Here is a 15,483-nt window from a genome sequence, read left to right as displayed (position 1 = left end):
TCTTGTCCATTTGTCCCTCGCCACTAAACTCCCTTCTGGCACATATCCCTGCAAGGGACAGAAATACTACAACTGCCCAGTCATTTCTTCCCTCACCTCTATTCAGAGCCCCAAACAGTCCTTCCAGGTGAGGCAACACTTCACCTGCGAATCTGTTGGAGTCACCTATTGTATCCGGTGTTTCTGATGTGGCCTCCTTCACACTGGTGAGAACCAACATAAATTCGCGGTGTGCTTTGTCCAGCACTAACATTCCATCTGCTAAAAGTGGAGTTTCCTGTTGGCTAACCATTTCAGTTGGTTTCCCTATTCCCATTCCAACATTTTGGTCCATAGGCACACGAGTGAATCTGCAGATGCTGGAAATAAATAAAAACACAAAATGCTGGGACCATCCCATGTTACTTCACTCCTGATGAAGGGTTTTGGCCCAAAATGTCATCACTACCTCCTCCCATAGATGCTGCCTGGCCTGCTGAGTTCTGCCAGCATTTTGTGTTTTTATTTTGGTCCATAGCCTCCACTTGAGCCATTCTCAGGGCAGAGGAGTCCTCGCCTGACCTGTTGAGTTCCTCTAGCATGTTGCATGCCCTAGGGATTATTGGGATGTGTTTTAAAAAATATTTGTGGAAATATTGCAGTTTAAATGCTTAATACACTTAAAATATTTAACAACCTTTTGGAGCAGGATGAACATGTCTACCTTACTGATAAAGGACTAAAAATGTTCATACAGTGGATTTTACAACCACACGATACCTCAAAAATATCAAAGTATTTTGAAATGAAGTCCCTAAAGGAACTAGGGCAGTCAATTCATGCAGAGCTAAGTTCAGGAAACAGTAATGAGGGAAGAACCAGCTAATCTGTTTTTCTGATGTTGGGTCAGTATAAATAGGGTGGGGATGGTGGGAATAATTTCCCTGCTCCGCGTCAAAGCGGTGCCATGAGATAGTTTGCATCCACCACACAAAGAACAAAGAGAGCCACCGTTTAACATTTCTGTTGAATGACATCATGTCTGATGATGCAGCAGTCCTGAAATCCCGTGCTCAGAATTTGTGCAAAAATTTCTGAGCATTAAACTCACAAACCCAGAGGCAGGAGCTGGCAGCTGAAATTAACAAGACACAGGGAAATGGCCAGGGGATTTGAAGGATTTTCTGTGGATGGGGGAAAGGAATAACAGCCCGGTGTGAATCTACTTTGATGGCTGGCTCACATTATCCAGGGTAACGAAGGGAAGCTAAAGCAAGGACAGGGAAAAACAAACAAAGGATAATGCAAAACACATTGAAATGTGTCTGAGGTGTGGCATTGTTCTCAGTCATGTTTCTTTCATCAATCTATTTTTTTGATATTTGTCTGTAGCACATGCTGTAACTTTTAAATAAGTTACAGAATCATATAGCATAGAAACAAGTCCTTCAACCCACTAAGAAGTGTGCTATCTCTGCTAATCCCATTTGTTATTACTGATCCAAATCCTCAAAGACTTCTGTTAATAATCTATTGACTTGCCGACATGTCTTTTAAATGTTGTAATTGTACCTGGCTCTACCGCTTCCACAGGTATCTCACTCCATGTACCCAACACCCATCGTGTGGAAAACCTGTCCCCCCCGGGTGCCCTTGCAATATGTCCCCTCTCATCTTAAATCTATGCCCTCCCACAACCTGTGATAAAGACTGACCATCCATTTTATCTATGCTCCACTTAGTTTTATAAACCATCATATAGCCAGCACTATAAACAGTCTATTCAGTCTTGCCATATCACTCAAGTTTTCCAGTTCCAGCAACATCATTGTGAATCTTTTCTGCATTCTCTCTGGTCTAATCACATTATTGCTGCAGTACGGTGACTATAACTGCAAACAATTCTCCTAGAGTAGTCTCACCAATGTCTTATATAATTGTAATATAATGTCCCAGCTTTTGCACTCAATGCTTCTACTCATGAAGGCAAGTGTGCCATATACCTTCACTGCCTATACCATCCCTTACAGAAAACTATGTACTTGTCCCCTTAGGTCTCTAACACTGTATTCACTGTATATGTGAATAACTAACTCATTCACTGTATATGTTCTGCCATGGTTTAACTTCTCAAAATGCATCACTTTGGACTTGGCTGTACTAGTCCTTTGCCCACTTTCCCATCTGACCTAGATTGTACAACTTTAGACATCCTTCTTCATTGTCCACTACACCACAAATTTTGGTTTCATCTGCTAAGTTACTAATCATCGTCAGCTACATTCTCATCCAAATCAGTAATATATATGACAAACAACAGGGGAATCAGTACTAATCGCTGCCACACTCTCATGGTCAAAATTCTCTGAACTGGGAAATAAACCTCCTTTAGAAGATATCACTTTAAAAAAAAGCAAAGCACCTGAGTTTCAGGACATTGGATGCCACTGCCGAGACTTTATTTGTCATAAGTCATACAACACAGGAACGGACTCTACGGCCCACTAATCTATGCTCAATACTAATCAATACTCATCTATACCAGTACCCAAACACCTTGATAATTCAAGTGCTTCATAAATGTTGAGAGCATTTCTCTCCACTATATACTTGGGCACTGAATTAGTGTGTGTAACCACCTTCTGGGTGAAAAAAAGTATCAGCTATCTTCCAACTCTCCTACATCTCTCATTAAACTTACATAGTTTTTTTAGACACATGAGGAAAAGTTTTTTTCACTAACCTGCATTTTTTATTTTGTGTACCTAACTCATTGTCCTCTACTCCAAGGAAAACAAATCCAGCTCATCCGGGAACATCCTTCACTCTCTTCTGCCTCATCTCAATGTATTCACATCCTTTCCATAACATGATGACCAAAACTGGATGCAATACTCCAGTTGTGGTCCAGCTGAAGTTTTGTAATGTTGTACCATGCGCTTTCAAACAACAAAATTAGCAGAGAAGTTTGGGAGTGAGGCAAAGGGAGGAATGGCAGGGATCAGGATATAATGTGTGATTATGGCAGTTGGTCAGGCTTTTTGGTGGAGGTTGGTGGCAAAAGGTCAGCAACCAAATAGCCCAGCACTGTACAGACTCAGCCATCACACACTGAATCATTTCAAGTGCTAGCTGAGTTTCTTGGGTGCTGATTTCAGCCCAGAACTTACTGTAGTTGTGTTGCAATCCAGAAAAATCTGTTTTTATACATGTACTAATTTTTGAAAAAGTACTAAGTATCTTAACTCCTTGGCCATTAGGTTGGAAGTTTGAGAGAGTGAATATCTGCAAAAAATATCTTTGATCACCACCTATTTGTCTGTACACTATAATTTTTCTGTGCCATTATGCTTCTCTTTAGAACAAAAAAAATGGAATGATCGTTTTTAGGATGTGTTCCGATTTAAAATTATACATTCAGCAGAGTTCAGAAACTGTGGGCAGGACTTCCAGATCTTGAAACATTTAAATCAACATGCAAGTGAAATAACATCAAACCTTCAGCTCCAGGAAAAAGAAAGGCCTCCTCAATGTGAAATAAAAAGTGACCTGACAGAACTTGTGGTCAGACCACAAGAAAATGTGAGAGATGTATTACTAAGTACAGTGGGGGAACAAAATAGAATCTTTTGTGGGGTAGAGTAACAATAGCCTGCACTCCGATTAAACTCCTGTATGATTGATGATGGGATGGGTTAAGTGTCTACACTCTGCTCTACTGTTCTATGTTGCTCAAGACACTATTTGTATTCATTTGATACAAAAGATGAGAACAATGGAGCAGGATTTTTAATCATCATCTTTTAAACATGGGTTAGCATTACTGCTGGGTCACATTTCATGGCCATTTGGTGGCTCAGAGCATGTAATACGGAGCATACAATATTTTTTACCCTACTTGTATTAATGTTCAACATTACTGTCCTGAAAAATTACAATGACCTTGTGATATAGGAGCTATAAACCCAGAAATTATTCAACATAAGCTTTCCTAGAGTGAAACAACTATAACTGATTTTGTAAGTTTTGACTGACTCCTGCCATCAGAGAAACACAAGAAATAGTAGCAACTTCTGACTAACATTAAAGCAGAGACAAGAGGAGGTGAAGGATATGTGTACTATAATTAATGAGTTTGAGTATGACTTTAAGAGCTGCCTGCATCATGTTCTATGCCTTCAGATACATACCAGTGGTGAAAGTTCCTGAAGATCCTTTGCTCCTTTTCACAGTTGCAACCAATTGGCTCCTCAAGGATGTAAGCTCCCATTTGGTTCAAAAGTATTTGGCAAACTGGGTCCTATTTAATATTGATAGGAGGCAGAGGGTAGTGTTGAATAAGTTATTGTCTGATTGGAAGTCTCTTACCAGTGACGTGTGGCGAGAATCAATGTTATAACCAGTAGTATGCCACAGGATCAATGCTGTAACTAGTGGTGTAGCACAAGGATCAATGTTACGTGCTGGGGTTTGACATGTGTTTCTGGACAGTTGGGGTAGTTTTGCCTCTTGATACAGAGGGAAAGTTGGGAACAGTGGGAGATGGAATTTAATCCAGATAAGTGCGAGATAGTGCATTCTGATTTCAAAGTAAATTTGTTATCAAAGTACATATATGTACTTCTGATACTGGAAGGACATGTATAGTAAATGGCAGGGAAGTTAGACGGAGAGACAGTCTCGGGGGTGCAAGTTCATAGCTCCCTGAAAGTGGCAATACGAGTGGAAAGGGTATTTAATTTGCTTCCCTGCATAGGTAGTGGGTACAGAGTAAAAGAGTAAGGGAATCATGTTACAACTCAACAATACTTCCGGGGCACCTAGGGCGACTCGAGTAGCAGCAGTACTCTCAATAGATACAATTAAATATTCCCGTTTCAGCGTGACAAAGCTAGAAAGCACAACTGCTTCCAGGATCAATACAGTCAACAGATGCGTTTAAGTGAACTAACGCTGCTTAAAACTGACAGAAGCAAATCTGACTGAACGGAAATGCCCACGGAGGAATTGTGGCTGTAGATCACGGTTACAAGTGTGTTTAAGGAAACGGGGTTTTAAACACCCAATACTGACTATCTTGCTGACAAACGAGCAGTCTCTGCTGAATAAGATCGATGATCTCAGAGATGGGGTGCTGAATCAGAGGGACATTAGGACCATGGAATCCTGGTTAACCCTTTCTGTATTGGATACAGTGATTCAGATCGATGGGTTTACAATACACCATCAGGATAGATCTATAGAGTGTCCCAAGAGCAAAGGTGGAGGAGTATGCCTCATGATCAACTCTCCTTGGTGCATAAATATATCAGTGCTGTCCCAATTCTGCTCACCAGACCTGGAATATCAAGCAGTTAAGTGCTGTCCTTTTTACTCCCCACGGGACTTTTCCAGGGTCATTTAGATAGCAGTACACATTCCATTTCAGGCCAATGTCAATCAGGCTTTAGATGATCTGAGCAATGGGATCAACATGCACGAAACAGTGCATCCTAACGCCTTCACCAATGTCCTGGGAGATTTTAACCAGGCCAGTCTGGAAAAAATCACTAAGCAATTACCATCAACAATTCATTTGCAATACCAGAGGAAACAACACACTGGATCATTGTTACACCATCATCAAGAATGCCTACTGTGCTATTCCATGCCATCACTTTGGGAAGTCTGATCACCCAGCTGTACTTCTACTCCCTGAGTATAGGCAGAGACTGAAGACTGCAGCAACAGTAGTGAGGACTAAGAAGGTGTGGACAAGGGAAGCACAGGAATGCCTACAGGACTGCTTTGAATCGGTGGTCTGGGCTGTATTCAGGGATTCATCTTCAAACCTGGATGAGTATGCTGCAGTTGTTACCAACTTCATTAAGACCTGCGCGATGAGTGTGTGCCTACAAAGACTTGCTGTGCATTCCCAAACCGAAAACCGTGGATAAACCAGGACGTACATCGTCTGAGCCATTCAAGTCTGGTGACCCAGGCCCGTACCAGAAAACCAGGTTTGAGAGGTTGGTTATGACAAGACTGAACTCCTACCTCAGCGAGGACCTGGACCCATTGCAATTTGACTATTGCCACAATAGGTCAATGGCAGATGCAATCTCAGTGGCTCTTCACATGGCTTTAGACCACCTGGACAACACAAACACCTATGTCAGGATGCTGTTCATCAACTACAGCTCAGCATTTAACACCATCATTCCCACAATCCTGATTGAGAAGTTACAGAACCTGGGCCTCTGTACCTCCCTCTGCATTTGGATCCTCAACTTCCAAACCGGAAGAGAACAATCTGTGCGGATTGGTGATAACATATCCTCCTCGTTGACGATTAACACTGGCGCACCTCAGGGGTGTGTGCTTAGTCCACTGCTCTACTCTCTATATGCACATGACTGTGTGGCTAGGGATAGCTCAAATACCATCTATAAATCTGCTGATGATACAAGCATTGTTGGTGACGAAAGGACATACAGGAGTGAGGTATGTTGACAAGTGGAATGGTGCCGCAGCAACAACCTGGCACTCAACATCAGTCAGATGAAAGAGCTGATTGTGGACTTCAGGAAGGGTAAGATGAAGGAACACATACCAATCCTCATAGAGGGATCAGAAGTGGAGAGAGTGAGCAGCTTCAAGTTCCTGGGTGTCAATTTCTCTGAGAATCTAATCTGGTCCCAACATATCGATGTAGTCATAAAGAAGGCAGGGCAGCGGCTATACTTCATTAGAAGTTTGAACAGATTTGGTATGTCAACAAATATACTCAGAAACATATAGATGTACCGTGGAGAGCATTCTGACAGGCTGCATCACTGCCTGGTTTGCGGGGGTGGGGCTACCGAAAGAGGCTGCTGAGGGTTGTAAATTTAGTCGGCTTCATCTTCGGTACTAGCCTACAAAGTACCCAGGACATCTTCAAGGAGCGTTGTCTCAGAAAGGTAACGTCCATGATTAAGGACCTCCAGCACCCAGGGCATGCCCTTTTCTCACTGTTACCATCAGGTAGGAGGTACAGAAGCCTGAAGGCACACACTCAGCGATTCAAGAACAGCTTCTTCCCCTCTGCCATCCGATTCCTAAATGGACATTGAACCCTTGGGCACTAACTAACTTTTAAAAATATATATAGTGTTTCTGTTTTTTGCACAATTTTTAATTTTTAATTTATATACGTATACTTTATAAAGTCTACTGAATAAGATTTACTTATTTATTTATTAACATTATTTTTTTCTTCTATATTACGTATTGCATTGTACAGCTGCTACTTAGTTAACAAATTTCATGTCACATGTCAGTGATAATAAACCTGATTCTGATTCTGTTACCTCATTTAGGTCACACTTGGAATATTATGTGCAGTCTGGTTATTGCATTACAAATATGATCTGATAGTGCAAAGAGAATCACCCGATTGCTGCCTAGAATGGAGTGGTTTAGCAAGCAGGAGAAACTGGATTAGCTGGGATTATTCTCACTGGCAGAAGACTAAGAAGTGAGTTTACAGAAATTTACAAAATGTGAGGGGCCTCAATAGGACAGTTAGTCTGTTTCCAAGGGCAGGGGGTGTAAAACTGGAGGATACTTCCAGGTGAGATGTGAAATATGTAAAGAAGATCCAAGGTGTAAACTTTCACACAGAGGACAGTGTGTACATGGAACTATTTGCAAGAGGAGGTCATAGAGTCAGGTGCAGTCACAACACTTCAAAGTATTTGCATGGTACATGGTTAGATATAACATAGACTTATGTGGACAAATATAGGAAAATGGGATTGGTGTGGATAGGTATTTGTGTTTCTAGGTTTCTATGCTCTGTGATTCTGTGGCTCTCAGGTTGCTTCATTATTGAATAAGATCAGAACTGATGTAATGTTGGCCTCAATTCCACTTTCCTGATCTCTACCCATACTCCTCTCTCAACCTTTGCTTTGATGTACAGTGGACTCTGGTTAATTGCGACACATCCAGACCAGTATATTTTGGCCCATTTAGCGGAAGTTTCATGGAAATAGTTAAAAAGGTATAAAAAAGACAAGCTTCCATTTAAATGAGTAACAAATTATATATTAAAATGAAATACAGAACAAATTATAACAATATACCAATACTACTGCAGCACTATAAAACTGTATTAGTTCCTGATAGTTCATCCACTGTATGTGGCCGTGTTCTTTTGATGACTGAATGAACAAAATCAGTGCAGACACCTAGTACAGATAATGGACTGCCTTCATACAACACTATCGATGATTACATCCTCCAAATCTTCATTTTCATTGTAACATTCAAGATAACTTCAAATTCTTCATAGGTCTTAACTTGATGAAGAAGTAAAATCTTTTCCTTTTCACTTCTGGCCATTTTTGGCATCTGAAAGCTTGAATGCTTGAAACCACAGTGAGCAAAACAGTTCTGAATTATCTTCCTACTTATTTCTCACCAACTATCAATGACAAAAACTTGCTGCTTTTGAAGACAAGCACACACCACTGATGCTATTTAAAAGCTGCTGACTCTGAGCACAGTGTAATGTCTAATGGCCACATAAGTGCTTATAAATGCCATTAATTAGAAACTGTTCAGCTTTCGTCTCCTGCTCCAAATAAATAGCATTACGTCCCAAATAAATGAAGGGAATCCCAGATATTTTCTCGATTAGTTTTTTATTCTTTGAGAGATGTCCCAAATAAGCATTTTCCTGATTAATCAATGGCCCAATTAACCAGAATCCACTGTATTCAATATTTCTACTTCCACAGTTGTATGGAATAGAGTCTTCCAGTGATTCATGATCCACAGTGATGGATAAACTGCTAAGTAAACTGTGTGGGATTAACTGCTCATATTTACTTCTCTTTCCATCTAGAGGGTGACTAGATTAGTGGCGAGGTTTGGGGATTGCTACCGTCCAACTACCTATCAGCTGCTCTGATGTGAGCTGAAAGCATCCAGCCTTTATGTTGGTGGCCAGATCTCACAAGTCACCAGTGCAACTCCACTAAGATTGTTTGGTCCACTTGGACTGTTGAGCGCTGGGATACGCAACCCCGCCTGGTCTCTGTTTATCTTGGACCTATTTCCATTGGATCACTTTCTTGCTCTGTAAAGACCAAATGGCCGCTGGTGTACAAGGCCACCCTATGTTGAAAGAATTCATACATAGTCATCTTCTGCTCTATGTGGAAGCAAGTCATCCTCAATCCTGTATGACTAGCTATGAAGAAGATTCCTATGCAGTTATTCAGGATAATAGGGGACAGGCCCATTGCAACACCTTCATAATTTTCATGGCAAATGGTTTGATTACATTTAGCTTGACAATATTAAAGATCATATGAACATTTCCAAATATTTTCCAAGTAAGAAACAGTAAGGATAAATTTCAGTTTTGGCACTAGCGCAAAAAATACTTGCTATTTCCTCAAGTCCTATTTTACAGCAGGTGACCAACAAATATAACAAATTTATTAAACAAATTATATCCATTGAGATTTTCTGTCAACATTTCTCTTTTATAAAGCTTCTAAGTGCAACATACATATATAGAGTCATTCAGAAGTACAGCATAGAAGCAGGCTTTCTGGCCCATCTAGTTCATACTGAAAACATTTAAACTGCCTACTACATCGACCTGCACTGGCACCATAGCCCTACCATCCATGTACTTATCCAAACTTCTCTTAAACATTGAAATTGAGCTTCCATGCTCTACTTGCGCTGGCAGCTCATTCCACACTCATGCGACCCTCTGAGTGAAGGAGCTTCCCCTCAAGTTCCTCTTAAAATTTTCACTTTTCACCTTTAACCTTTGGCCTCTGGTTGTAGTTCCACCCAACCTCAGTGGAAAAAGCCTGCTTGCATTTACCCTATCTATATCCCTCATAATTTTGTATACCTCTATCAAATCTCTCAGTCATCTACATTTTAAGGAATACAGTCCTAGCCTATTGAATGTTCCCTTATAACTCAGATCCTCCAGACCTAGAAACATCCTTGTAAATTTCTGTGTACGCTTTCAAACTTATTTACATCTTTCCTGTAGATAGGTGACTAAAACTCTACACAATACTCCAAATTAAGCCTCACCAACATCTTACGCAACTTCAACATAACACTCCATCTTCTGCACTCACTACATTGATTTATGACGGCCAATGTGCCAAAAGCTTTCATTACGGCCCTATCTACGTGTGATGCCACTTTCAATGAATTATGGACCTGTAATCCCAGATTCCTTTGTTCTACCAACTCCTCAATGCCCTATTGTTCATGTTTTAAGACCTACCATGGTTGGTACTACTGAAGTGCAATACCTCACACTTTTCTGCATTAAATTCGATCTGCACATAAATTCCATATGTGGTTTTCATAATAAATGTGGAGGTGGAAATTTATGTAGAGATAGAAAAACCAGGATGGAATGAATGGCTTTAATATGGGGAGTTAATGATATCTATGCATTTACTTCAGTCATCATCTGGCCTTTAAATCTCCATCACCAAAAGACTGCACTTGATTCTAATTCAACCTATGACATGAAATTAAAAATTTTACATCTGAGAACAGTTCATGTAACAGTTCCAGTGACATTGAATATTCTCTTTTATAATGAAAATCACATTAGCCTTTTGTACAATATTAGCAATGATTGACACACACTGCTTATTTTTAGTATATTTCATCTTTTCACTATGTTCTATAGCAAAATTACTTTCTTTCAAACCTGTACTTCTCTTCTTCGCAAAGTCCGCTGATATTTAGTAACAAGTTTTAATGTAAAATCAGACTGAAAAATTGTATGTAAATAGAAGCTGAATGTTTAAGTCCAAGGCAGCTAATTTTTGTATTAGGACTGGATTCAACTATATATTCAACTATATCCATCAAGGACATAACTTTCCCCACCATCAATAACATCTTTATGGGGTAATGCTGAAGAAGATGGCATCCGTCATGAAAGATCCTCACCATCTGAGATATAAACCGTTCTAGTTACTATCATCAGGGAGGAGATACAGAAGCCTGAAGACCCACACTCAGTGATTCAGAAACAGCTTCTTTCCCTCAGCCATTAAATTTCTCAACAGTCCATGAACCTATGAAATACCACATTAATCCATTTTTATTGCACTATTTATTTATTTAACAATCTATAGTAATTTTATGTATGATTGCCACAAAACAACAAATTACACATCATCCAAGTTATTAATAGTGTGATTTTGATTAAAAATTGGCCAAATTTTGCTCAGACATATCAATGCGAAAGTGTATTTGTATTTAGTGAAAAAAAACACACTGTTGTGGTACGCAGTGTGAGGTTTAATCTAACCATGACTTGGGAACATTTAACATTGGTCAGGTCCTCCCCTGCTTATGAACACCAGTCTTACGTATAGTCTGGACATATGAATGAGCATTTTGGAATCAAATGGAATGGATCTGTCAACTGCTGTTGGGGCTGCAGGGAAGTTCTTCCACCTGGGATCTTGGTTTGTGCCTGGCCACATTTCCAAGTTATGAAGAGTCTAGGTTACAAATGGTTCACAGAACAGAGCCTTTATGTTAGCTGGAGAGGGCCTGTCCTATAATGCATTCAGCGTTAATGAAACCCCTCAGTTCAATGCATTTCTGGTAGACAAAGAGAAATACTTATGATTAAATTTTGCTGTTTTTCCATTTCTTATTAAAATACATCGAATTATTTTAATGACTCAGTGAATTTGGCAAAGCTAAAGCAATAAGTTACAATGGATTTAGAAACTACACTGTATGGATCTAAAGTAATTTCAGTATTACTCTGCTTAACAAGTGTTATTTATCTCAGCTAACAGGGACATTTAACAAATTTAAAATACTAAACGTAGTTTTGTTTTAAAATTAAGTATTGTTTTTGAATGTTTATCTTGCACAGAACTACGTTAGACCTAGGTGCATTAAAGTGAATGGGAATAGTTAATGTAAAAACAATTACATGAAGTCTTTGTTAAAATGCTTTGTTAATATGTATAAGGCGTTATTTTATGGGATATATATTTCTTTTCTAAATATGAACTAATTTTACATTAATTTTAAAAATATATATGTTTGTTCATTTAATACATTTCAGGTTCCACCAGATAAATTAAGCACCGTGTACGATATTATTCGAGTACCAGACATCCACACAATTTATGAAGTCATTTGCCAGACACCAAAAACATCTTGATGTTGGACTGATCACAACAGGTAATAGTGGCTTTCATTTTGAACTAGTACTGCAATTTCTTAAACTTATATGGCAGAGATTACGGTCAGACTGCTGGGGTCAAAATCTCAATTTTTCTGAAGTCTAGACACAAAACTGGATGGAGTTAGATTGGAAGCAGCTTCTTGCAGGTAACTCTGCATCTGACAAATAGTTAGTCATTCAAAATAGGAAGTTTATGGCTAAGGTGTTCCCATTAGGCTGAAGGAGAAAGACAATGATTCTAGGGAACCCTGGATGTCAAGAATGTCAATCGATGGTTAAAGGAAAGAAAGGAAGCATAAGATAAGTTATAGAGAATTTAAAATGAGGGAAAGCAGACAGCAGTATAGAAATTGTAGCAGGCTGCATAGAAAAGAAATTAGGAGGGCAACAAGGGAACACCAAGTACCACTGGCAGATGATTGATCACAGATCACAAAGTATTTTATGTATATCAAGAGCAATAAGGTAACCTGAGAAAGATTGGGGCTTATTTAGGGATCAAAGTGGAAATTTATACATGGTGTCAGAGAACATAGGTAAGGTAATAAATGAGTGATTCTCATCTGTATTCACTGAGGGGAAGGGAACTGTATTTGGAAGATGTGGGAAGGAAAAGTTCACATCAAAAATGAGGAGTTATTATTTTTGTTTATTATTAATTCAAAGATCGAAAGTACATTTATTATCAAACTATGTATGCCGTATACAACCCTGAGATTCATCTTCCCACAGACAGCCACGAAACAAAGAAACTCAATGGAAACTGTTCAAAGAAACATCATTCATCCAAAGCACAAAAAAGAACAAATTGCGCAAACAGCAAAAACGAGCGAAAAGCACAGAATATACAACATCAAACTACAGATTCTAGGAATGTTCCACTTAGTACAGTTCAGTTCAATTTAGCGCACTGCCATTTGTTGATTGCAGGCCACAGAGACAGTCTGCCCTGATCAACATCGCAAAAGACAGCAATTAAAAATGAGTACCCAGAAACCAGAAACACTTCATAGTATGAACCATAGAGTCAAGTCCACAAACTAATTTCAATTAGACCTTGTCCAAGACCCAAGACTCTGGCAGCATCGAGCAAGAGGGAAAGAGAGACCAGTCAAATGCAGGCACCCTCCTCTGAGAGCCGCAAGCAAGAGAGAAACTGATCACATGCAGGCACCTTCCTCCAGCATCAGCGAGAGGGGGGTGGGGGGGGCAAAAGCAGGCAGATGGCGCTGAACACCGTCGTTGATTTCAATCTTATTATTTAGGCAATAAATAATATTATTATTTGGAGATACAGCATGATAACAGGCCTTACCGGCCCATTGAGTGTGAACCACCCAATTACACCCATGTGACAGATTAACCTACTAACTTTTGGAATGTGGGAGGAAACCAGAGCATCTGCAAGAATCTCACGCAGTCCTGAGGAGAACGTCCAACTCCTTACCGATTTAACCTGCGTCGTTGGCGCTGTAAAAGTATTATGCTAACCACTACGCAAGCAGGTTTTAAAAAAATGGATCAATCCCTAGGGTCTGATCAGATGTGTCCCAGGCTGGTATGAGAAGAAGGGAGGTGATGGGATTCTGACTGAGAATTTTAAATCTTCGCTGGTCACAACTGAAGTCCCAAGTGACTGGATGAGAGCAAATGTGGCACCTTTGTTCCAGAAGAGGAGCAAGAATGAGACTGTTAATCACAGGCTAGTGAGTAAAACATCACTGGTAAGTTTCTGAGGAACAGCAATAATCTGTACTTGGAAAGGTATCGACGGTAATCAGCTGTCTTTGTTAGGGGAATGTTCTGTTTGACCAATTTGATTGAATTTTTCAAACACTTAACAAAAATGAGGGTGCTGTGTTTGGCACGTGAGACTGGTCTAAAATATTAGAGCCCATGAAATCCAGAGCAAGTTGGGAAGTTAGATCCAAAGTTGCTTTTGTCATTGGATGTTTTATGGTGGAGTTGTGTTTTTATGATTGGAAGCATGTGCTAAGTGGTGTATCATAGGGATCCGTACTGGAAAACATTCTATTTGTTTATTATATTGTGTGCAGTTTTGGTCACCGAATTACAGGAAGGATATTAATAAGGTTGAAAGAGTGCAGAGAAGGTTTACAAGGATGTTGCCGGGACATGAGAAACTGAGTTACAGAAAAAGGTTGAATAGGTTAGGACTTTATTCCCTGGAGCGTATAAGAATGAGCGGAGACTTGATAGAGGTATATAAAATTATGATGGGCATAGATAGAGTGAATGCAAGCAGGCTTTTTCCACTGAGGCTAGAGGAGAAACAAACCAGAGGACATGGGTTAAGGGTGAAGGGGGAAAAGTTTAAAGGGAACATTAGGGGGGGCTTCTTCACACAGAGAGTGGTGGGAGTGTGGAATGAGCTGCCAGATGAAGTGGTAAATGCAAGCTCACTTTTAACATTTAAGAAAAACTTAGACAGGTATATGGATGAGAGGTGTGTGGAGGGATATGGGCCAGGTGCAGGTCAGTGGGACTAGGCAGAAAAATGGTTTGGCACAGCCAAAAAGGGCCAAAAGGCCTGTTACTGTGCTGTAATGTTCTATTGTTCGATATATATATTTATTGAGATATCGCATGGAATGGGCCCTTCTGGCCCTTCGAGTCGCACCACCCAGCAACCCCTCAATTTAATCCTAGCCTAATCACAGGACAATTTACAATGATCAATTAACCTACCAACTAGTACATCTTTGGACTGTGGGAGGAAACCAGAGCACCTGGAGGAAACCCTCGTGGTCATGGGGAGAACGTACAAACTACTTACAGGCAACGGTGGGAATTGCTGGTACCGTAAAGTGTGCTAATCACTATGCTGCTGTGATGTCCAAGTTTGATTCATTGTCTACACAAACCAATGTACTCAGAAGTCATTTTTAAAGTCCTTCCAGCAGTTTAAAATGATGAATTGTGGTGGAAGATATCTTTAAATAATATTAATACAATTATTCTCATTAAAAATGTGTGGGTTTTTAAAAAAAATTGTGATTGGTGCATAGAGGAAGTTTAATAAAAAACAATATGTGTATTTGTTTACATAGAACTATTGTTAAAGCCTGAATATCAAGTGTAATGTTATTCTCTATAGTTCAATTCATACTTTCAAATGTGTGGTGTGATTTAATTTCTAGGTTGGAACTCAAAAAATGGTAGCTAAATTTATTGATGACCATATCATGCCATTTAAATCTGCTGATCATTCACAGGCACTACGTAAATATGTTCTGCTTGTGCTG

The 15,483-nt window shown here is 39.7% G+C and overlaps 1 protein-coding gene across 1 annotated transcript in view; it reads left to right on the top strand.

Annotated features, from left to right (window-relative positions):
• Window positions 1-15,483, top strand: part of hepacam2 (HEPACAM family member 2) — a 77,171-nt gene that overhangs the window by 57,438 nt on the left and 4,250 nt on the right. Inside the window, exon 9 of the mRNA XM_073054233.1 lies at window positions 12,095-12,213. Coding sequence (XP_072910334.1) covers window positions 12,095-12,193 — 99 coding nt within the window. The 3' untranslated portion in view covers window positions 12,194-12,213. The remainder of the gene's footprint in view (window positions 1-12,094; window positions 12,214-15,483) is intronic.

This window comes from Hemitrygon akajei, chromosome 8, assembly GCF_048418815.1.
Source record: "Hemitrygon akajei chromosome 8, sHemAka1.3, whole genome shotgun sequence".
Taxonomy (NCBI): domain Eukaryota; kingdom Metazoa; phylum Chordata; class Chondrichthyes; order Myliobatiformes; family Dasyatidae; genus Hemitrygon; species Hemitrygon akajei.
The sequence above is the reverse complement of the archived record's forward strand: the minus strand, read 5'-3'. Positions and strand labels throughout refer to the sequence as shown.